At 39.4% G+C, this 24,482-nt stretch overlaps 1 protein-coding gene across 3 annotated transcripts in view; it reads left to right on the top strand.

Annotated features, from left to right (window-relative positions):
* Mllt3 (MLLT3, super elongation complex subunit) overlaps positions 1 to 24,482 on the top strand; it is a 272,382-nt gene that overhangs the window by 225,623 nt on the left and 22,277 nt on the right. For 2 of the 3 annotated variants that reach the window (XM_005352707.3, XM_026782100.1), the window contains 2 exons: positions 21,500 to 21,575; positions 23,156 to 23,285. In XM_005352707.3, coding sequence (XP_005352764.1) covers positions 21,500 to 21,575; positions 23,156 to 23,285 — 206 coding nt within the window. Of the gene's footprint in view, positions 1 to 9,464; positions 9,570 to 21,499; positions 21,576 to 23,155; positions 23,286 to 24,482 lie in introns of those variants that run through there. The other variant, XM_005352709.3, reaches the window with a different exon arrangement.

The following is a 24,482-nucleotide window of genomic DNA, read 5'->3' as shown; positions in this document are numbered from 1 at the left end:
AAATAAATAAATAAATAAATAAATAAGATAGTATTATTTGGGAGTGAGAGGCCAGCCTGGTCTACAGAGTGAGTTTCTAGAAAACTGCGCTACATAAAGAAGCCATGTGTCTCAAAAAAGAAAAAACAACAAAAATAGATAATATTAAAATCTCTATTTCACAATACTTGAATACTTTCTGTTTGTTCATTGGATAGCGATCATGATCATGTTTTCCTTCTGTTAATTTTGTTTCAGAGAACTGCATTTGACTGTAATGAAGTCATATTCTTTGTTTATCCTACTCTGTTTTGGGAAAAACAAGTTTATAGAGGCAATGCTAATATGCAGCCTCACAAAGTTATGTGTGTATAAAGAGGTAGAAGCAGAAAATGGGGTCAGGGAAGGGAAACATCAGTCCTTGTTCAAAGGTTTGCATGTTTTTTCGTGAAAATGTTAAGTGCATACATTGATGGGTGAACTGGACAGTAATTCTCTATATTTTAGCTGGTCCCCTCTTCACCTGTGCTCACTTATGCTGCTTCTTTGAACTCGTTTGCAGTGTTTTGGTCCCTAAGACTGGACGTTCCCTCGTACTCTCTACCCTCCTATACAATGTGTGGAGTCGACATGAGTCTTGCCAGCTTGGTCCTTCACCATCCGCTGGCCTGGTCTGCTTCCTTTCTTCTTTGCCTTCTACACACAAGGGATTGGTCATTTACATATGATCTTATTCCTCCGGGATGCTTAAGCTATGTCAGTGGAATGACGTTTGCAAAATTCCCTAGGAGAGGGCAGGAAGGCCAGCATTGTGACTACTGTGTCACTGTCCAGAGTGGGCCTGCGTTGAGCCGCACGGTGTCTCGATTGATGGTGCTTACCTCAGTGTATGGCTATAAAAACATTGACTGAACGTCTCAGCTCGGTTTGTATATTTTTACTACATTCAAATTACATCTCAATTAACCTATAAAATATCTTGTCTTATAGACATTATTTTTCCAACTGATTAGTTTGTATTCCTAGCTTTTTTTTTTTGGAAAAAGAAAGAAACTATTTCCTCTTAAGCATGTTAGAGAAAATTGCTGTTTCCATGTTTGAAGAATTCTTGATGTATTTCAAATATTACGGCAAATGTCAGGTCGGCTGTAAACCATATATTAGAGCAAAGAACTGGTTAAGGGATCGTATCTGGCTTGTCCAGCACTGTCTGTCCAGTGTGCTAACACTTTCAGACACATGAAAATATAAGTCAACAAAAGGACTGTACAATTTCTATATATATGCGTGTGTGTATGTGTGTGACTTACTGATATTTTTATATGAACAAATTAACTTTAATGTGGGCATCAATACTTTTATCATGTGTGACCTTTGCATATGCTTCTTAATGTAAAACTCTCAAATCTATTTCTTTGTCTAATGTTTCATATTTTATCAATGTTTATTTGGTTGCTGCCGAAATCACCATGAAATCCTCCTGGTTGATCCTCATGACTTTCCTCTTGCATATTCATTCAATAGGACACAGAATTACCTGGTGCTGCCATATATATATGATTTATATTTTAGTTTTATTTATATTTTAGATTTATATTATATATATCTGATTTATATTTTAGTTTTGTGAAATATAAGAATTGAATCTGCCTGGCATGGTGCGTACTCCTTTAATCTCAGCACTTGTAAGGCAGAAGCAGGTAGGTGTCCGTGAGTGTGAAGACAGTCTCATCTACAGAGTGAAAATAGTCTCTAAGCCGGGCGGTGGTGGCGCACGCCTTTAATCCCAGCACTCAGGAGGCAGAGGCAGGTGGATCTCTGTGAGTTCGAGACCAGCCTGGTCTACAGAGCTAGTTCCAGGACAGGCTCCAAAGCCACAGAGAAACCCTGTCTCAAAAAAAAAAAAAAAAAAAAAAAAAAAGAAAATAGTCTCCAACAAAACAGCGAAACAAAAATCCCCAAACACAAGGAGCTGAATCAAATTGTCATGCTAGATAGAGGAGGGCAATGAAACACAATTAAGTGAGCATCTGGTGTATGTTTGCTATTGTTTAATAAAAACACCTTTAAACCATGCTGGAAATACTACGCCACTATTGAGGGGATGCCGTTGATAGTACGTACATATTTGACAGATAACTGTTTATACCGCCTTCTTAAAGGCAGCGGATTCTCCATCATTTATGAGAGGATTTATTTAGCTAAGATATGCTCTCAAGCTTTCTCCAAAGATGAAAATAAATAAATAAAAATCAGCTTTTATTGCAATATAGTTTGCCTAGTTAATATAATCAGTGTAATGTAGAATGTTTAGATTCAGAGTAATACGGCCATTACTACCACCAATGTATACCCATTAACTCTTAGCTTTAATTTCTAAAGCCTTGGGCAACCACGAATCTATTGACAGAATTTTCCTCCTCTGAATAATTTGTATCCATGAAATAATTTAAATAATATGTGATCTTTTGTGCCTGATAAAAATACACAGACATGGTATTTTGAAAACTAACACATAACATGAACAAAACTTTATTCCTTTTATGATTAAATAATGCTCTAGTATGTAAATTTGCCAAACTTTAAAAAGATTATTGGTACTTAATGCACGATTGTTGTCTGTGTGAGCGTATATGCCCGTGTGTGCATTGGTGCACCAGTTGTACTTACTCACATGGGGCAGAAGAGATGACTGGGCATCCCCTTCCGTCATTCTCTCCTTATTCTCTCCAGCAATCCTCCTGTCCTGGTCCAGTTTGGATTTGGGATTGCAGGGTACAATGTCCAGCCTGTTACTGGATGTTGGGATCTGAATTCCAGTCCTTATGCTTACAGAGCGCTGTTAACCATTGGACCCTCACTCCACAGATATTTGCATTATTCTTAACATTTGCCTCTCCTGAACAATGCCATTTTGAAAAGTTAGGCGCTGGTTTTTTTGTAGCTTCCACGTAGTGTTACATAATATACTATTAATGATGCCGTCCCTTCTGATCCTATAGCAGTATTCTGGATTCTTAATGTTGTTGATATGGGTTTCCTGTTTCTCTGTGACTTGGTGTCTTGAGGAAATTTGGGGACTCTGGTAGATGTTGAAGGGAGTGGGGCCATTTCTCTTTTGATTAGACCGTCCCATTGAGTCAGTTGTTACTGCCCTTTTCGCTACAGAAAAGGAGGTAAACTAGATGGTCTCAGTCACGTCTTCATGTCTGGCAGGGAAGCTCCTTCCTCACTTTGCTGGCATGCAGCTTTATGAGACATTATCCTCAAGTATCTCATCTAGTGGAATCATTTCACCCTCAATTCCTGGTTGCTTTATATGTCTGGCCATTATATAATTATTGTTTTTCTTTAATTGGAAATTCTTTTGAAGGGGAAATAAATTGAAAAAGACAAAGCCTACCATTCCTTCTCAACATTTGTATAAATTATTATTATTACTATTATTTTGCCAAATGTTTTGACTATGAGACTAAGTGCTCCCAATCAATAAAGTGTGGACTTCTTATTCATCCAGTGCTTCATGCACTTTTTAACTTGAAGTTTACAAATGAATCAATTTAATTAGAATTTTTAGTGTGGCAAATTTTTCCTAGGTGAAAATCAAAGCATTGATCTTCCTCAATGTCAGTTTGAACTTGGAGCTGTGTGCGGAATGACTTGATTGGCTGTTATTTTTAGTGCAGGTGATGTGAAGGCCCTTCCCTTCCTACCAGGAAAAGGAGCCTGTCCTGTGTTTCTGTTTACAGAACTTGGACTTATCAATACTAAAATTTACTACCCATTTTAAATACCACCTTACCAAAGAGTTAATGGGTTGCACTTGCTAAAAGAATGACCTTTGTATAGCTCTCCTATAGGAATTTGTAGCAACTTAGGAGGCTTTAGCCTTTCCCCTAAATGCCTGTTCCAAAACCTTGGAACTAATTGCTTATCTGGTATAAGTAGTTTTATTTTATTGGTGAGACTTTTATTGGTATTTGTACACATTCAACAAAACAAATGATGTAAGAATTCCCACTTCAGGATAGTATATTACAGTTAGGTCCTCCACAGTAATCCCAGGAAGTGTAGGTAGCAAGGTCCAATCGTTGCTCTTTCAGGATAAGATGTTGAGTTGCCGTAGAACAGGAGGAGTTGGAAGTCTTAAAGGAACAGAAAAATGCAAAGCTTGTGTGCGGGATCATTAAACACCCCTCCTTAAAAAAATGCCATTTTGTTTTTGTTCATGAAGGAAAAATAGACAAAGTGAAGTCACATTTTAAACCAAACCAGAGAAATATGACTTAGCAAAGTTACTAAGTTCCTCAGCCCTGTGAGTATGCTGCTGTGCTAGGTACCCATTGGTAAACTGCAGCCCAGAGCCCAGACACCATCTATTGTTTGTTTTTATAAATAAAACTTTATTAAACACGGTCATAATCATTTGTTTATATTTTGTACTTCTCTCATGTCATAAGATCGTAATTGAATAGGTCTGACAGAGATTGTAATGCCTGTGAAATGCAAAAATCTTTGCTATTAGGCCTTACATGGGAAAAGGTTACCAACTTCTACCGTAGAGTATACACAATAAAGAAGACTCTTTTAGTTATCCTTGTTAAGTGGAATTATGGGGGAAAGTGGTTAGGACAGATTTTAAGATAACTCACGCCCAAAGCTAAACATACACCAGTAGAATTACAGACATGAAAAGGAGGACATGGGTGGTCATCTTAGTACTTTAAGATAGCACAAACCAGAATGTGTGTGTGTGTATATGTGTGTGTGTTTTTGTACACTAGCCTGTTTCTCACTGTAGCATTATACTGACCAGCACTAATAGCCAAAAAATAGGCAATTAGCATTTTTTTAACTGGGGATTCTCTCTGGTCTGGAATATTCGTTGTACTTAGATAGTCATATAGCTGTATCATTCCAGGACATCTTTAGAATAGATGGCCAGGGCGTCCGTGGAATGGGGTCTGCCATCTCCAGTAATGTCTCTGGCAGCTAAAAACTTCTATAAATAGGCTTTGGTCCTTCCTACAAGCACCATTACTCTGAAGATTAGGCCTCCAAACACACATTGATAACAGGAACCAAAAAAGCTCCTTTGTTGGTTTTCTCTTTAGCTAATCTATAGCCAAAGCAGAGAATCCTTCATAGACACACACACTCCTCAGGGGTAATCCCTCAGATTGTGGGTTTATTGGCCTCGAAGAGAATAGTCCTAGGACTGCTGACCTGGAACACATTCGAATGTCCCTATTTTCCTGGCATTCTCTAGTCCATTTTGTTACTTATGGCACCGAAGAGACTTCCCCAACACGAAAAACCTTAGTGATGTGGCTTGATGCTCACTGATCTCACTGCAAACCCTCTCATTCCAGTAACACTATAGGAAGAACGGTACATTTTGTACCCTGTTGACCAAATATCTTGTGTCTTTACTTGTTTTGTGCATGACATACAGAAATGGCAGTGTCAGCTGGAAATGGGAATTTGGTTTCAATCTAGGACTGGTCCACCAGACCTAGAGAGAAAGCCAGATCACTAAAGAGGAGGATAGAACCTAAATACCTCAGGAGCCAAAGAGTCTCGTTTGCTCCAAACAGTGTGTTAGCATCTAGGTTAGAGAGAGACTATTAAACTGTCTTGTCAGACCAAAGGTGTCAATTCTCAGTGATCTTGAGTTTGTAATTTTACTACGGTGTAAAACCAATAGTTGTCGTACGATTATGTGAGCTCTCCAGATGACTTAGATAGTTTGAGGTGTGGTTCTCAAGTTGGAGTAATTCTTAAATGCACTGGTACCCTTGACATGTGTAATTGTCATGACCTGAGTATGTATGTGTGTGGTTGAAATTTTGGCATTTTAGGATAAATTATTAAATCTAAAATTCTTCTAGACTTGGAAAGAATATTTTGGGTATATTCTCATTTGAACCAAGAGAAATGTTTTGCCTATATGTTTCAAACATAAATATCATAAAGGTATTTGGAAAGTACAGAATAGTTTTATAGAGAATATAAAATGCTATGGTCCCAACTTACAGTCTTTGGATTTTTTTAATATTAAATTATTTATTATGTTACATATATTGTTTGAGGGTATATATTTGTACATCACATGTATGCTGGAACTTACAGAAATTAAGAATGAGTCAAATCCCTGGAACTGCAGTTAAAGGCATTTGGAAACCCCCATGTCGGTGGTTTTTTTTTTGTTTTTGTTTTTTTAAATGAAAATAAAATTACGTCATTTTCCCTCCAACCACGCCCATGCACACTACACCTTTTGCTCTTTCTTAGATGCTCTCTCGTGTGCTGAGCATTTCTCAGTGGTCTGTAGTTCTTGGTCTAGGATTGGGGTCCTCTTGAGGTTTCCCTCTTCCATGCTAGTTAGTCTGTTGGTGTTATTCTTAGTTAGGTCTTATGTAAGCAGCCATGTCCGATACAAACTTTATTTTTCATATTCTTCATCTGTCAGGATAGGGAGTCACCTGAAAGAGGGTCAGACTTGTTTGGGGTTGGCTTCCCTTCTGTTATCTCTTCCTTATCCCTTTTCTGTCAGCGAACACTGTTGCCACACACAGTTGAGAGACATTTCATCTGAAAGTGACTCACCGAACTCTGAATGCCAGAGCAGAATGTCTAGCACCAGCAGTTAGTTCTGATATTTTTATATAGTTAGTGTGTTACTATCTTAGAGGTTTTTTATTAAGGGGGTTGTTTATTGTGGATTTTATCAGTAAATAGAAATATATATGTATCACTTCCCAGTCTTAACCCAGCGGTTCGCTTTTACTCCTGGGTGAAATTTCGCTTGATTATGAGCTTCCAAAAATCAACAAAGAGGAAAGCATATAATCTGGAGTGAGACCATCACACAGTAGGATCCCTCGACTTCAAAAGCCAGGGGAGGGCTGCACGCAGCTGGGGATTGCTATATTTTATGTACTCCTCATAAGTTAAATTTGGCTTGGCAGAGAATTTTTAGGAGTAGATAAGGTTCTTTAAGTAGAACTTTGCAGTTTTAGCCAAAGAAAACAGGCTGTAGATTTGATGACTCTATTTGATTTATTAGTGCCATATGCAGGGCCTTTTGATCTTGAGGACTCCGTAAGCCAGTGAATTGATATTTATCAGAACTCTGTCGTATGGGAAAGAAATCTTAATTTGCCCGTAGTGTTGATACTAATGTAATTACCCAACACCTGCATCCCATTGATGGGAATTGTGTTAGGTTCTATTAAATTTTAATGGTATGTATATACAGCATTAACATCAAGTTTGGGGATTGCATTAACACCAGAAATACTCATTTCTTAGCTCTGCTTCTGTCTCTACCAGAAACTCCTCTTAGGGGAGCCGACACTGGATGGTGCTAGCAATTGTGGTAAAAGAAAAATCAAAAATAGCTTGATTAGTAATGATACTATATAATAAATTCTCTGTAAATTCTCCATTTTTAAAGGCTAGCATAGAGGAGTTTTAAATTAAACATGAGGGTTCACTCTACCTCATAATTCCTCTGTAATGCTTTTTTATAAGTAGCCAAAAATCCTGGGCAAATATTTCTGCCACCAAGCAGTCAACATCCATCTGTTTTGTCTTTTCATCCCCAAGACCCATTCCATATGGCAGAACTGTCCAACTTTGTAAAATTAAAATAAACTGTCAAGAACAGTATTATACAGTTTGTATTTTCTTTAGGTGGATCTTATTCTTGATATTCTGAGCAGGAGAAAAAGCCTCTCAACCCCAAAGAATGCATTTCACCTCTCTCTTCTGTGTCTTCTGAGTAATTGCATGACCAGGCCTTTTTTTTTAATTTTTAATTTTTAAATTTTTTTTGCTTCTGTTTATCTTTTTCTTTAATTTTTAATTTTCTGTGCCTTCTTAGTAATTGCATGACTAGGCCTTTTTTGAATTTTTAATTTTTAAATATTTTTTGCTTCTGTTTATCTTTTTCTTTAATTTTTTTGGTTCTATTTTATGTGTATATGTTTTATTTACATGTCTGTATGTCTACATGTCTACTGTGTCTAATATCCACTGAGGTCAGAAAAGCGTGCTGGATTCCCTCATAACTGGAGTTACAGATGACTATGAGCCACCAAGTTGGGTTGCTGGAGCCAGATCTGGTTCTTCTGCAAGCGCAGTAATTGTGATTTAAACGCTGAGCCCTCTCTCCAACCCCAGCACTCACCTTCTTAAATTTTTCACTTTTGCTTATTTTATTTGTATAACTGGATGTTGTCAAAGCTCCCTGCTTGAGAAGTTGGACCGGTATAAAAGAAGTCTCCCTATTTCTTTGAAGTACCGAGTGTCTTCAGGGAAAGCTATTATAAGAAGAGGTTGGGCAAGCCCGATGGACTCGGGGGTGACTTTTCTTAGATCATAATTTCATAGTTACTCTTACATCCTGCCCAGAGCACTCTGCACCGCACTACCTTGTACTCAGTTACCATATAAGTTGGTACCATGAGGCTCCCTCCTGCCCCTTAGACAGGAAGAACTGAGACAAGCAGACTGTGTTGCTTGGCAAAGGTCACACTAGATTGTGGTGGGATCAGGTCTGAGACTTCTAGAACCTAAGCCCCGAATCTATTCCAGTCATCCCATCTGTATGCTCAACTGGAGTTTTCAGATACTTCACATTAGATTCCTGTCAAATGAAGCATAATTATTTTAAGATTGTTTGGCGTTTTAATAACTGGTCTCTGTTGTCGAGTGAATAGCCACATTTTCCTTTTGTTTCTTCTTTACTAACATGGACTTTAATACCTGAACACATTTATACCCCCAGCAACCTTGCTGGCGTAGTTAGCAGCCTTTTGTAAATAGCGACATCTATGTTTTCTCTTTTGTCTTATTTATTAGAAAAAAGGAGTTCCATTTGTGGGAACTTTAAGTTCCCATTCACTGACTGTCTTCACCTTTAACACTGCTAAGCTTTATTTGCATATGCAAAGAAGGTGCCCCTCTCCGGTGACTTTTCCCTGTTTGCAGAAGAGGTGTGTGTTGCCCTAGATAGGAGGGGCAGGCCCTATAGTTAAAGCAGTCTTGTGACAAAGATCCTGAACCCCTTACAGTCTCTCTCTCTCTCTCTCTCTCTCTCTCTCTCTCTCTCTCTCTCTCTCTCTCGTGAACTTCATAAAACTACACTGTTGAGATTAAGCGATTTCCTAAAAATTTTGGTGTCAAGATTTATTTTAGAAAATTCCCTGGAATTACAAAGCAATGTGACCGAAGGTCCGGGTGCTGTAGGAGAGAGTTAAGCGTTTGACATCTGATCTCTAGCAGAATGTCTGCTCGCTGCACATACAGTAGTATCAGATGGAAGAAGCTGTTTCTAAAACAGTTCAGGGTGGATGTTTGCTTCTGATTAGCCTGTGTGTGCGTGTTGGATGAATGAGCAATTGCCAAGTCATGACCATGTGTTTGCTGTCATTTAAACTGCCAATCTAATCTAAATATACAGTGGGCGCCTAAGCAGAGTTCTTTCCTTTCAAGAGAAGTAGCAGCTCTCAGTTCCTTCCTGACACTTGTGAACTTGGGGACGGCTGTGTTCCTGAGGGCTGCTCGGTTTGACTTTGAAGGAGGTGAGGATGATTTCTCTGCTTGCTCTGTTGCTTGTTTGGGGTGGCCAGCTGTATGTTTATTTACCATGACCAGTAACTGTATAGGAGAGAGTTTCCAAGATGTTCCATTTGCTGATATAAAGAGGGTAAAATTGACAAGACAGAGGCGCAGGTTATTCAAGAAGTCAGAAAAATCTTTCCAGTTTTAGGCCATGAATTTGCATGTAGCATGCCTAATCTAATTGAAAAACTCTGAGAAAGTTTTATGCATAAGCAGTATTTTATAAAACCTCGATGTATAATTGGAGCCTTGATATGGACTCTCTCTTCCCACTGAGTGATTTAAAGTACAAGAAAAATCTTTTTTCTGTAACTTCAGGATATTAAAACACATATTTTAATGCCATTGAATTCTTAAAATGAATATTAAAAGAAATATAAAGTCCCCTCCCCTATTTGCAGCTGTATTGCTGAACAAATTCTCTTACTTTCTGCGAGATGGCTAAGGTTCTGTTAAGGTAAGTTAGAACCAGCACCCTAGCAATCAGAGATGAATCTTTTCATTGAGCCAAGTATAATGCTGGCCTTCCTCCCCGTGTTGCAATTATGTAGCATATCACTTTGAGAAATCACACTTCTAAGATGGTTTTCACTCTCATATACTTTTTAATAACAAATACAGTAAAATTTCACTTCCCTCAAAGAACTAATAACACTGTCATCTGAGCATTAGAGTAGTTCATTGAAATTAGTTATCAATTAAATGTATATGGGAATATTTTTCAATAAACATTTTAAAACTTATGGCTTCAGATTCTTATCTGCATACACATACCTCCGTTTTAAAGGTTCTAAACCTGTTTTAATGGAATTTGAGTTGATTTCCAGATGATTGTGTATGACAAATAGAATCTAAGTAGTCACAAAATTGAAAGAATTTCCATTCAGTGAGTATTAGATCTTTATACATGTACAATAACATTTGCTATTTTTCCCTAAAGAAATATGTTATTGAATTATGTATTTTAAACATCAGAAAACAAGTACATTAATCAACAGAGATAAATATATCCTGGAAACACGTTCAAGGAGATTTTTTTTCCCATGTGTCTGTATAAGCTAATGCAGTCTCATGATACCCAAATATTTAATCTTGTATATAAATGGGCAAAGCAATGGCATAGAAATACTAATCTTAAAATATATTTTCCAGATGAGACAGAATATATTGGGTTTACCTACATGTAGAGGCATCTAAAAACATAAAAAAAACATTTGATAGAATTTTGTTCATTTGTTTGTGTTTGGCTTTGAATGTTTCCTTTTGAAATTTTTCGTCCTGTTGTGGCTTCATAGAGGACAGATTGTCCTGAGTCATCCTGAGGAGACTCTCACTCAGTGAGTTGTTTAGAGCCATGAGCAGAGCTCTGCAAAGCTGTGCTCCCCTCTGCTTGCCCTCCCGCCTTTCCCCCGCAGTTGTCCACCCTCAGCCAACTGTGCAATTTGCTCTGCTCATCAGGCAATTGAGAGTCAGAGTATCGGTATTGCCAGTTTCCCTTCACAAGTTTTCTTTAGGAACACCACTCCCTAGACTAATTGACTTTAAGGTTTCCAGTAGCAAGCTTGCAGAGAGGCTACGGCTACATTCTTTACATTGTTCCTAAGATGAAAACCAGCGAGTCTCTTAGGAGATGTTTAAGTCAAGTACAGTTAAGGAAGAAGAAAGAGCTGTGTTTTCTTTTGCTTTTCAGCGCTGGTTATTGTGTGTACAGTGGGTGAAATGTGGCTGGTAGCTTTGGTGGTGTGGGAAATAGTTAAAAAGGCATGTTGTAAACTAAATGCTGAAATTTTAAAATACCACATACATATTCGGAACATGTACATATGTCTAAACCTACAGTAATGTTCACAGAGTTGAGCTTCCCTCAATAATGATTCTACAAGTACATACAGGAAACGGTCTTGTTTTGTGAAGATTTTAAACAAGGTTTGACTTCTAAATCATTCTTGAGATATTGAAATTAAATGTGTTTTTGAGGATCAGTTCAGAAATAGTTCTAAACCATCCTCCAGGGGAGGAACAGTGTCAACCTTGGACCCTCATTAACGTGGCTGGAAGGAAAGCAAGAGAGGCTGAGGAGACCTCTAGCTGGTGCTGTCCTTAGCTGCCATTGTTGAAGGACAGCTTTTGTGCTGATTTCAGTCTCATTTTAAAAAAATCTATTTAGTGATTAGTAACCAGTGGATAAGAGCAGAAAGCCCAAGTGAATTAAGACCATAAATACTGAAGTCTTTGGGATAACAGCCTGTAAAACTGTCAAAAGCACTGAGCAACTGACAAAAGAGAGACCAGAGTAGCAAGAATTGTTGTCTGCAAGGCAATGCTCCATATTCATGGACGGAAGACATCACTTGGTATTCTTGGAAAATAGATGTTCTTGAATGTTCAGTACCTGCGCATCATTATCTGTTTGTCCTGCATGGAGTCTGTCTGTTTAAAGTCTGTGGCTGACTGTGTTCACTAGTGGGAATCACAGTGCTTGTTTAAAGATAGCTTGCTTCCAAAATTAGAGCTATGATTCCTGAGACTCATGTTTAGATCCATCAAGATCCACTTACTTGCCAAGAATGTCAAGCCTGACTGGAGTGAGTGGGTGAAGCGTGTGCCTGTGTATTTTTAAAAGGCAGATGGTTGAAGTAGAGGCTGACAAGTGCTTTCCTCTTGTTTTTAAATTAAAGTCCAAAGTTCATAATTCTTGAATATTTCTCCCTAGGGGGAAAACATTAAGTAAATAAAAACAGAAGTGTGCAAGACTATATTGTAAACTGTTTTTATTCTTCTTGTGCAATGTGGAGATTTAGATGATGCAAGTCTTACTAGCCCCAACTTTAAATTTGCTTTTCGGGTCGGAGAAAAGTGAAGATGATGAAGTCCAGGTCTTTACTCTGAACTCTCGTTGTCTGCCCCCAGTAAAGATTAGATGGCAATGAGTGGCACCGTTAGCTCTCTGAAGTCTGTGTTACTGTATAAACTTCAAATTTAAATGTGTGTTGGAGAGATGATTTCAGTGGATTTAAAGTATTGTGCTTCTTAAGTGTGAGGATTTTTATCAACTTAGGGTATTTGCTTTTCAACATCCTGACTGTGAGAACTGGACATGTCATTCATTTGAAGGGAGCAGATGTTAAAGGTTCTTGCCCCTGTCTTCCTAATCCTAAACACCCTTTAAGAAGAGCAATGTTCTATTACCCAAATAGGGATCTTTCTGATGGTGAGAAAAGGCGGTAAAAGGCAGTAAATCTGCCTTCTCATTATGAAGTGCAACAATGGATTGATTTATGAAGAAAAGCAACTGTTAGGCTTATGAGATGTGTGCATGGAGATGCAGGTTCCTCTGGAGCAGATCAGCGGCAGCATTCCTGCTATTCTTGACAGGAATCTAATATCGCCCATCAGGAGTATGTGATGTTGGACACTACATTTGTAAAAGGGTTTCACTGAGAACAAAAGAATCCACCTCCTGATGTTTTCACATGAGAACAGGCTCTTCGATGGGCCACATTTGTGCTGTTTTTTGTTTTCCACCTCCACAGTTTCATTAGGACAGACAGGACATATTTAAAGCAGTCTCATTTTTTACACGTTTTGTTAAGACTTGCATTTTAAGTTAAAGTTAATGTAAGTATAATGGTTTTAAGTATTTGGCAGGCATAAGTCATTTTGCTTTGCACTATTTAATTGCTTTTAGCAAACACTGGAAAAGCAGAGCATCCACTGGACCCATGCTGAAGATAATTGTACTTCGGGGGGGGGGGATTGTGTAAACCTCTTTGTATTAAATTTCTGTTTTAAGGAATTCTGTAGGCATTTTAAAATCTTCTAAATAAGTTTTGTTGCACTGTGATAAGAATCTCTGTTAGAGTATTTTTATTTAATTGAAAATTTAAAATTTTTGACTCTAAGCTGAGCTGGAGCATAACATATTATAAAATGAGAAAGTCTGGAGTTGAGTAAATAGTGCTGATATTGTCTTGTACATATAGAACATTTTGCTCTAGAATTTGAAACCTGTGTAATGCAGTTGCAATTTGAGCAGGTAAATTACAGGATTAAAGCTGATAATTATCAGTATGGTTAGCATCATGCTCATTTTTCTTAGTAAGCACCTACCTCTACTAGCTGTACATTTTCTAGTTATGATAACAACCATTGTATTAGCATATAATGTACAAGAAAGATAGAGGAAAGGTAACCAGTATGTTACTTGATAAATATACCAATATCCAAATTAGGAAGATAGACAGAATACAAAGAATTAATTCTTACAACTAATAATAATTTTTGTGTAAATTCGCAGTGGGGAAATATTGCATTTTTGATTTGGTTATGATCAGATAGTTTAAAATCAATAATTTTCTCTGGATTTTAGTTATTTAGAAATTCATATGATGGAACATGTAACTATGCTCTTAGCAAGTAAAATGAACTTTTAATGTCACTGCCTTCATATTAATTGCAAGCTTCACATTTAATGGGGAATCTCTGTAAGAGATTATGTAGATTAATACTACTAGATCTTCTTGGGACTTGTAGCTGTTTATTGCAGTTCTATCAGTGTCAGCCAAATGTTCGATGTATGCTTTTGTGGTAATTCATTTTTAAGAAGGTCTAAAATGGTAGGAATGCCATTCAGTGGCTGAAAATGATCTCTTCGGGTTTATATGTGTTTTAGTTAGTTCATTTGACTTGACTGTCATCTGTATATCCCAAATTCATTCAATTTGACATTTTAAATGTTAAATGTTATAAGGCTACATACACTATTGAAAACATTTTTTTCAATGCAGCGCTGCCCTTGCAAGTGTAGAAAATAGAAAATATTCAAAAATTACAGGGCTTTGGTGGTCTGTATAGGTGGTGTTGCACACTTACAAGGAAGAGAGTGCTAACAGCAGACAGTTGCAGAATCTTAGAAGACTGGAGGAGCCCCGTGTCCTGATGTCCATTGTTCACTGAGTAACTCAGTTTGCAACAATCTATCAGGGATCCCTTTTCTTCTTTTCACACTCTTTTATGAGGCATTTGACCTTTTGTTACTTGCAACTTTTCCTTTTGGAACCATCATCCTCAAAATCATGGTGGGGGTGGGGCGGGAGACATCACACATACCAATCCTCAGCATTGCAGTCAAGTAGTAGTATAGCTCAGGTGTAAGACTATACACTCTGCTCAGATGTTTGTGGGGAGTGTTGTGCCTGTACATAATGTTTCCAGGTGAGTTTTCACACTCCTAAACCTCTCAGCAAGTTAGGATTCTTAGCCTGTAATCTCTTAGCACACATCTGGCACAGACACCGCCCTGCAGTGTTTTCCAAAGAGCACATGTTCCGGCTACAATAGTCGGTAGCAGCCTTCAAAGTAAGGCGGGTGATGAGAGATAAAAGACTTGAGGCTCTTCTGCTTAAACAGAGGAGCTGAAAGAAAATTATAGCCATCCGTAAGTGTGGAAAAGGGTCTTAGAGAGAGATTTATAGACCCTTGTTCCCCAAGGCCATTTTGTTTCCTAATGAGATTTTGTGTTCTCAGACAGGGTGTGGGGAGTCAAAGGATACATTTAATAGTTACGGTGAAGATGATAATGAGGGAGATAGCAAGTGCAGTTGTTATAGAGATGCTTCAGTATAAAGCCAATTATCTTGGCATTCGGACTGATTTTTATATCTGAAAGTTGAAAATATAATAGCAATAAGGACTTCTTGCTTTGCTAACGTTACTTGAGAGGGTAATTCTGAGTTTCTTGCTGTGTTATCAAAAACTGACGGGCACAACAATAGTCTTTGATCATGTATCAGCCCAACATGTGAAATGTGATTCTTCTGACTTAACATCAAGCTCATTGAAGGTTTTCAATATAAATGTAGAGTCTGCCAGGAAGAGGCGCAGCACCTTCCCACAGCCACAGACTACATCAACTAGCAGCAAAGGTTGCAGCTTCCCGTGGCTTTTTTTCCAAGCTCATTGTGTTTTCAAAGAAAATGTTGTTAATGTGTTAAGACATTTTTTTTTCTATGATGTTACAAGATTTTGTACTGTAGACTCAGAAAAAGGAGGTAGATTACCTTTGAAGGTACTGTATTTCCTGATACATCCTCTTAATCAGTGCCAATGTCAAGAGCAAAGGGGCAGTTCAGAGTAGAAACTTCCCTGCAAATGAGGTGCCCGGCCAGCACTCTTAGGACTATCAGTTGGGCAAATGTGAGAAGCAGCGAATGGCAGTCCCTGATTCTGGGATGAAGGGCTTGCCTTACCGCTCCTTTGCTCTGCCTGCAGGCCCTCAGATGTCTCTTCTAGTCTGGGAGAGACTCTTTCACAGTGACACAGAAAGCTTTGCTTGACACTAATGTTATAAAAAGATGCTGTGTTCTGAGTGCTGCTTTAATTGTTCCTTTATCAAAGATACGGGTGTAACAAAAAGAGACGTACATGAGAAACCAAAGCAGTTGTTGTAACTATGTAAACATCACCCCGTGGCTACCTAGTCTCTGCGATTCAGTCTCCTTGGTTTAGAGAATAACTATTAAAAAATGTCTTGCTGTCTTTGTCTACTTGAGCCTATATATCATAAACTTTGCGGCTCAAACAATAAATTCTGAGAGCTTAGAAATACAAAATCGTGTAACCTAGAAGGGGCTTTCCTCTTGGCTTGCAAGTGTACGCCATCTTGCTTAGGAAGAGACTATAGTAGGGCTAGTTCTCAGCTGTTCTTTCAAGGGTCCTCATCCCATCGTGAAGGCTCCCAGTCATGACCTCGTTTAAACCTACCGAAGGCTTTGTCTCCAAAAACTCTACCCTTCGGGGGAGGGCTGCAGTAGATCATGCGACAGGACACAGTTTAGTGCACAGCACCTGCTCTTCCTCACATAAAGCAGATGAAACAAATCATTTTCCCAACTGCATAAAGATATGTTAAGGGCTGGCCCAGTTTTATTTACATAGATCTCCCTGTAATAAGGTTTTGATCTTTTTGAAAGTATTTTTATTAAAATTTCTCATTTATAACCATTTTACAATTCTCCTTTATGTTAATCTTCTTAGCCTAAATTATTAGTCATTTTATTTTGGCCTTGTCATTTGCTGGCACAGCTATCTGAAAGCATTGTCTTGCAGTGTGAACAGTAAGATACACTTCACTCATACAATGGAGAACATTTCTATGGCCACTCAGTATGGCTGTGATGATGCTACTCTTTAAAAATAAATGTATATTTGAAAAAAAATGAGTGGATATTTTCAACTTCTTATAGAGGAGAAATTAAATGAGTTAATCTCATTTTTTATGTTAAGCTTAACGGTACATAATGTATGGGGTGAGTCATTTTTAATGAAAGGAAGAAGCTGACCAGAGCTGAGTCTTCAGTCAGTTGTATTGAAAGGAAATAAAGCCAGTGAAATGCACACTTTTCTTTGTTTAACATCCATATTCAGTGTGATCTTTCTGGAGATTTGTGCATGGAAGAAATCATTTCTATAGCAGGATACGAATTTTCTTTTTCTATATGTAGTAAAAGCTTTGTATAAAACTCTGAGATCTATCTAAAGTAACTTCTGTTTACTTTTTATTCTTTCTTTATTATTTAAAAATATTTAGTTTTACTGTATTTTTTTTTCTCGAAATGTAGATACATGATCCTCACTTTCCTTCTAAAGTCTGATTGCTGCAAAGATCAAACTTGAAATTCTGCTCATGGATTCAGTCGTCTGATCGGACAGAAGGAGCAATGTGTGTCTTCTAGGAGGAATCGGCTTCTGCAGGTTCCACTTGTGATCACACTTAGCTTCTAGGGTTAGAAACACAAGGACTTGCTTATTTGTCCTGACAAAAGTAATCCTCTGTAGAGAAACCATTGCAGGATGATTTTACATTCCTATTCAGTGGTGAAGAATGTATCACGATAGAGCTCTTGTTTCGCCGACTAGAGACATATGCCTTGTTTTAGGCAGTGCTGACTCTTGTGGCTTCTTGCACATAAATACTTGTACAATGGCAACCTAATGTTGATTAGTTACCCTTATAATAGTTTTTTGTTGTTGTTTTTTTTTTTTTGGTTTTTCGAGACAGGGTTTCTCAGTGGCTTTGGAGCCTGTCCTGGAACTAGCTCTGTAGACCAGGCTGGTCTCGAACTCACAGAGATCCGCCTGCCTCTGCCTCCCGAGTGCTGGGATTAAAGGTGTGCGCCACCATCGCCCGGCTATAATAGTTTTTGATAATCCAGGACATCAACATTTTTTTTTTCAGTAGGAAGGATTTTGAATTTGTGAAAACAAGCGTCAAATTAGCCCACCGGGGAAAGTATGAGAGCATCATTAGCTTCCTTGGTCATAGTTTTTGGTACATCACACCCAGATTCACACATACACAGGTGAGCATACAGATTTAAAGATTTCTTAGGAGAGAGAAAGGAGGCTGCTGTATCTTGAGGGCCTTTAATCTGCCCAGTTTAAGTTTGATTTTTTAAAAAAATAAAATAATAATCATTTGATTTGTAGGGGTTTGGAGGGGCTGGCAAATGCGAAGTGAATTTCTTAAAGTAAAACACACTTAAAGTAAGCGTGATGATCTAGAAGACTGTATCTGCCTCTTATGGTCGCAGAAGGACTTCGTGGTAGCTGGCATGCAGCTCAACTGTGTGCCAATCAGTTTGTGTTCAAGATTAGTAGCTTTTGTCAAGTTGCCGCAAGCTAGGTACAACTGAAAAGAGGGAACCCGACTGAGGGATTGTCTCCATCAGATTGGCCTGTGGGTATGTCTGATGGGGCAGAGCCCCGCTCACTGTGGGCCATACCTTCCCTGGGCAATCAGTCCTGAGCTGGGTAAGAACATGAGCCTGGAAGCAAGGGAGCCAGTAAGGCGTGTTCCACCATCTTCTCTGCCTCAGTTCTAGCCTCTGAATTCCTGCCTTGGCCTCCCTCAATGGTGGACTGTCACTTGGAAGTGTAAGATGATGAGATAAAATAAACTTTTTCCTTCACAAGTTGCTTTTGGCTAGTATTTTATCACACCAGCAAAAGGGGGGGAAAATGCAAAAGAATCCTTCTACCACCACATGAGTGAACTTCATAAGGTTTCTATTGAGAGACAGCCAGGTTCTGTCATAGTGCATTCCTGAAAAAATCCGTGGAGGAGAATAGAGAGAGATTTCCTAAAGGTGGATTAACACTTCTGGTTTTCTCATGATGCATTTACTTTTTTTGTGTGTGTGCATGTCTTCACATGAGCACATGCCCATCCACTTGTATAAGTTATAGAGGCGAGAAGACGACTTTTTCTATCTTCCCTCAGCTGGCACCCCCTTGGTTTTTGAGACAGTTTCTTATTGGCATGGAGCTTGCCAAATAGGCTAGACTGGCCAGTGAGTCCCAGGGAGTTTTCCTCCCTCCCTCCCTCCCTCCCTCCCTCCCTCCCTCTCTCCCTCCCTCCCTGTACTCCCTGTAATTGCAAGCCCTGCCATCGCTGATTCTTCTTCTTACAGGATTTTTTAAAAAGATTTTCCCCATTACATATATGTTTGTATCTGTCTGTATCTGGGTATAACACATGAGTGCAGGTGCCTGCATAGGCCAGAGACATTGAATCCCCACCACACACACACACACACACGTTCTTTGCTATTTGTCTCTTTTCAGATAATTAGCAGCTGTGGAAATGTTGACTATGCCTGTGGCTAAGATGTAAAAGGTTTGGTCTGGGGATTTGCAAAAGCTTGAAGTGGAAGGGTCAAGATTAATGGTGTGTAGTTGGGGAGATGGCCACTGTCTTCCCTTGTTTACCCTAGGTTGATTGATTGGTTTGTTTCTGAGACAGCATCTGACTATGTAACTGTGGCTGGCCTGGAACTCACCATGTAGATTAGACTGGCCTCAAACTCATAGAAATCTACCTGCTTCTGCCTCGTAAGTGTTGGTGTTAAAGGTGTGCACCCTGACATTCAGCTCTAGTTACTGCAGTTAATGTCATTCTCAGCAAACAGTTCTGGCAGCAGATTCTTGAGTCCAGCGTAATATACGCTGGTCAGGAAGTATGGTAAGGAAACATTATTTTTGTTGTTGTTGTTCCCAAATGGTTTCCAGGGCTATTAAAACATTACCATTTGCAGTCATTTTTCATGGCTGGAAAAAAAAAAACAGTTTGGAGAGGAGATAGAGCTACTCCTTGGGCCTTGAGAGAGCTGTTTCACACAGATGGGCACGGCACTTTTCAGTTGTGTCACCTGCCACTGGGGCTCAGCCACGGAAGACCCACCTAGCAGAAGTGAAGAGTGCGTCACGCAGGCATCTGCACCTGTCAACCAGCTCTGCTTTGTAGCCTGCAAAGAGTGACGTGTAGGACACTGTACAATTCCCGGGTAAATCTCACGGTGCTGAAGAGGCGGTGAGCCGCCTGCTTCTCATTAGAAGGCCCGTCAGGCTTCTTCCCTGCAGGATGAGTTAGATTGCTGACACCTGTTTTCCCATCCACCCTGAGGATGTGAAGTGTGCATCAGGAATGCCCGAAAGTGTTTCCTCATGTCCCGTTCTATGGGGCTCAGGGCTGCCTCAGGAGGGGAGCACCCCTTTGCGGGAGGGGAGATGAAAGGAATTCAATGGCGAGAAACTGTTGTGCACACTGAACCGAGACCGTCGTCTTCATTTAGTGTCTTCTGATTGTGCTTGTGGTTGTATTCCAGCTGTTTTATGCATTTAGCAAAGGATAAAAGAACACGTGACCTATTCATGGGAGCACCTCACATATTTCTGAAATAATACAGCTATGTATTTGAAAATATTGAGGTTATTGGAAATGGGTAGAAATACTCTATTCTTATAACTAAACACATCAGCTTTATTCAGTTACTTAAAGTATGAGCTTACTCTTAAGATACAAAATAGGAGTATGTTGTTGGTGTGGTCCATGTCTTGCATATCTCTTCCCATGCATCTGGTGTCCACCCGTCAAGCAACATAAACTCTCTTGTGCAAGCTGTTAGACGGTGGAGCAGACAGACTGCAGTGCTGCCTTAAGGCACAGGTAAAGATGGCCTGCAGTATGCAATGCATTCTGCGAAGTATGGAGGAAATAGCAAGAAGCATGTGACCTTTAAAGAGCTGGCCATCTATAGCTTGTCTGGAGAGAGCACAGCGTAGGGACTGCCTCAGAGTGCCACAGTATACCAGGAAGCGCATTTGACCTGCTTCACAGCCGTGTTAGTGGTTTGAGAAGGAAGAAAGTGAGTTTGGGTGTGTCCACGAGTTGAATGTGGAACTTGTTCCGGATACTAACAGATGAGACGAGATCACGGAGAATCAGAGGGGGCATGTATGAGGGCGGCTGCTCTTCTGCCAGTTCACAGGCTGTGCAATTAAACGGTATTTTTCTTCTTAAAATATTGGCAACATTTATTCCTGGCTTGTTTGTGGGACTTGACTGGATGTTATGAATATTGGCCTCCATTTGTGAACTTGGGGTGAGTGGAGTTAGTTGGTTTGTGGCCTTGGACCAGGGTAAAATTAACTGGCCCATAATGTGATTGAACTAATGACCTTGGCCTCGTGACTACTGTGTCTGAACCATTTGAGTCAATCAAACCTCATGGAAAGGACAATGAAGGTATGTGTCCCTTAGGAGGAGATCTGCAGGGCAGTGAGCAAGGGTGAAGTCGTGTAGCATCCAGGCATTTATCATTTCGTCCTTGGCATTTTATATGTGTGTTACTTCTAATAAAAGCAAGGCTGTCAAAAAAAATGACATCACAGCTCTGCTGTGTTAGTTTTCTCACAAAGTGATATGTGTGGGTCATTCTCCTTGCATAGCCCGAGACTTGCTGTAGACGCCTTTTTGAACACAGGTCGTTTTCATCTCAATGTGTAGTATCCCACAGATGCATTGACGATGCTTTTCTCTTCTTCTCTGAAGTCAGAGCAACCCAGTCCTGCCAGCTCCAGCTCCAGCTCCAGCTCCAGCTTCACACCGTCCCAGACCAGGCAACAAGGTATCTGAAGCCCCACCACACGTCCTAATGAGTTGATTTATGACCTATCTTCTACTGTTTTATTATTTGAATGGTAACGCGGCTTTTATGCAGTTGTGTTTATTTCCCCCAGGAATGAACTTGAGTATCGTTCTGATATATGAGGCCTGGCTCTCGCAAGTCCCCCTCTTCCAGTCTCTGCCATCAGATTCCCATTTCACAAATGGATTATAGACACAGCCCATTCCAGGGAATTCCCAAAGGAAATACTCCTGTAAACCAGCGTCAGAGACACTGACATGGGCTCCCATTCTTCAGCCTTGGACACCTCTCATTTTACTTACTTTATATTTTATAGTTTAGTGGACTTTTAAAGCAAAAGTGTATTTGCTATTTTTTAAAATATGTATATTTCTGTATTTATATAATACCCATGTAGATAGTCACATGCTAACCAAAACTCTGGATAAGTTAAGCCAGGACGTATAGTGAAGCGTGTTTTTAACGTATGTATAAAATCTCCAAGAGTGGGCTCTGTTTTACTTTTACACAATAGAAGAGTGTCATTGAGTAGCTTGTTTTCTAGTATCATAGTGACCCTCACCGTTCTCATTGACTACGCTGAATTCCAAGTGGCCTCGCATGCTTCGAAAGAGGATGAAATTGTTGTGCGTATTTGGACTAAGACTAAGCTTCCAAGAAAATATATAATAAAAGGCAGTGATAGTTTTGGCTATTCAGAAATCTTGTTTCATTGGCTTGCAAAGAAGGAAGCCCACTACAAAAGCCTTGAGTTTGCAGAATGTGAGATTGCAGGGAGTCGGTGAGTGTTTTAGAACTGACTACTTGGTGACAGCTCAAACAGTCCTGGTGTAGGTTAGACTTTGGGGATTGCCCAATCCAGAATGAAAATGCCCCTTTCTTGGATGTCTTTACAATCTTCTGTTAAAATTTTAAAAAAAGCTAATTTTTAATCACATTTTGAGTAGTAAAATGGAAGGAAAGCAAAACTGTGTATGTGTTTTCAGTTTTGTCTGGTCCTAAATAAAATTAGTTACACCTCCCCCACCCCCATCTAATACTGGATATTGTCTGGATTTTCTGGGCACATGATTTATTACAGTCTTATTTATGTTAATACATGCTGATGTTTTATCAGGAATTTCTTAAAAATAAGGTGAAAAATTGGCCACATAAAGTTGTTACAGCAAGATTCTGCTGTCTAAGATCAATGGGATGATCAGGGATAGAAGATTATACCATAGAGCTGAAACACTTTATAACCTGAACTTGACTGAAATGCTTGCTTGACCTGAAACTGACCTTGAAATAAAGGAGCAGCTAAACCTTAATAGATCAGAAACTACCACACAAAGGCTGCTTTGCCAAGAGCCAACTACAACCACGGTGATTTATTAATCTCAACTTTTCAATACATGGATTAACTTAACAAAACATCCTGTTTACCAATAGATCTTAACTCTATAGGATGATGGTTGTTCTTAGCCACAGGTCAGTACTGCACGTGTCCCCAGTGTCTGATATGGTCAGGTGTGTTTGAAGTGTTTGCTTGACTGCCTGTGGCTCCTATCTTTACCCAGGTCCTTTGAGGTCCATCATGAAAGATCTGCATTCTGATGACAACGAGGAGGAGTCTGATGAGGCAGAGGACAATGACAATGACTCCGAGATGGAAAGACCTGTAAATAGAGGGGGGAGCCGAAGTCGCAGGTAAGAGATCCCCTGGGTGGAGCCGTACTGGGTCACTAGATAACCACAGAGGTGCGAAACACCTAAACGCTGGCAGCAGGTAGCATGGGCTGTAGCTAAGTCAGCAGCATGTTTGCCTACCAAGCCCTGGGTCTGATCCTCAGAACATTGTCTGTAATCCCAGCAGTTAGGAGAGAAAGAATGGAGAATGAGAAAAAGTTCAAAGTCCTCTTCAACTATATATCCAGTTTGGGCTCAGACAAGGTAGCATGAGATTCCTTCTCAAACAAGAGGAAGGGGCAACAAATGGCTGTATTTCCTCTCAATACAGAGTGGTATGTTTGTGTTCATTTTTTTTATATAAGAAACCATTTTTGCTTTTTCCTTAAAAGAGATTTGCTCCAAAGCATTTATAGGAAGAAGCCATGTCAGAAGTACTTGCTATGTGACACGTAGCAGATTCATCCGAAGAGTTGGTAGAGACCTATCGCTTGGGGTGGGGGCTCCACGTGTGAAGAAAGAGCATTTGCTGTTTATAGTTAGAACTACATAATTGGCTCCGGTGAATTATGTTGTGACCTAATTAAAACTAAGTTCACCTGTGTGTGTGTGTTTTCCAGCAAATAAATTCCTTTTAAGTGTGCTGACAATTAGGTTTCTTAAGTAGCGTTAATGCTATGAGGCATAATTCCACATTAGAAGATGGTAGTTCATGTCAGTTATAATTAATAGTCAGCTTGAAATTGCCTCGAGGATTTTGTTTATCATGAGGAAAACAAATAGGCACGCACACTTTAATGTGTTATGAGTAGAAAGTATGAATCTTCTTGAACTTCAAATCCAATTACATTTATAATATATTGCAATAAATCTTCCCTCATTATCTATTACTGTGTGGATGACCCTGAAACACCTAAGGCAAAGGGAATCCAAAGGGAACAGAAAGTATATTTCCTAATTGGCGGTTCACTTGTGTCATTTGAGACGAGCTGCCCCTGCACAGAATGGAAGCTGTTAGGTCCTGCAGTGACTCTGCCTTACTATGCTACATTTACAGCATCTTTCTGCACCTTGCCTCCCCAACGCATCTGCATGTATAATGCCTTCTTTGATCTGACAAGAAGGAAACTGAGCTAGACCTTGGTGTTTAGGAACTAACTTGGTCAACCAAAACCCCAACCAATGACTGCTCTCCAATTTAGCTTATTGTAAAATATC

Source organism: Microtus ochrogaster, chromosome 10 (genome assembly GCF_000317375.1).
Source record: "Microtus ochrogaster isolate Prairie Vole_2 chromosome 10, MicOch1.0, whole genome shotgun sequence".
In the NCBI taxonomy this organism is placed as follows: Eukaryota; Metazoa; Chordata; class Mammalia; order Rodentia; family Cricetidae; genus Microtus; species Microtus ochrogaster.
Note: the sequence above shows the minus strand (reverse complement) of the source record. Positions and strands in the feature narration are given on the sequence as shown.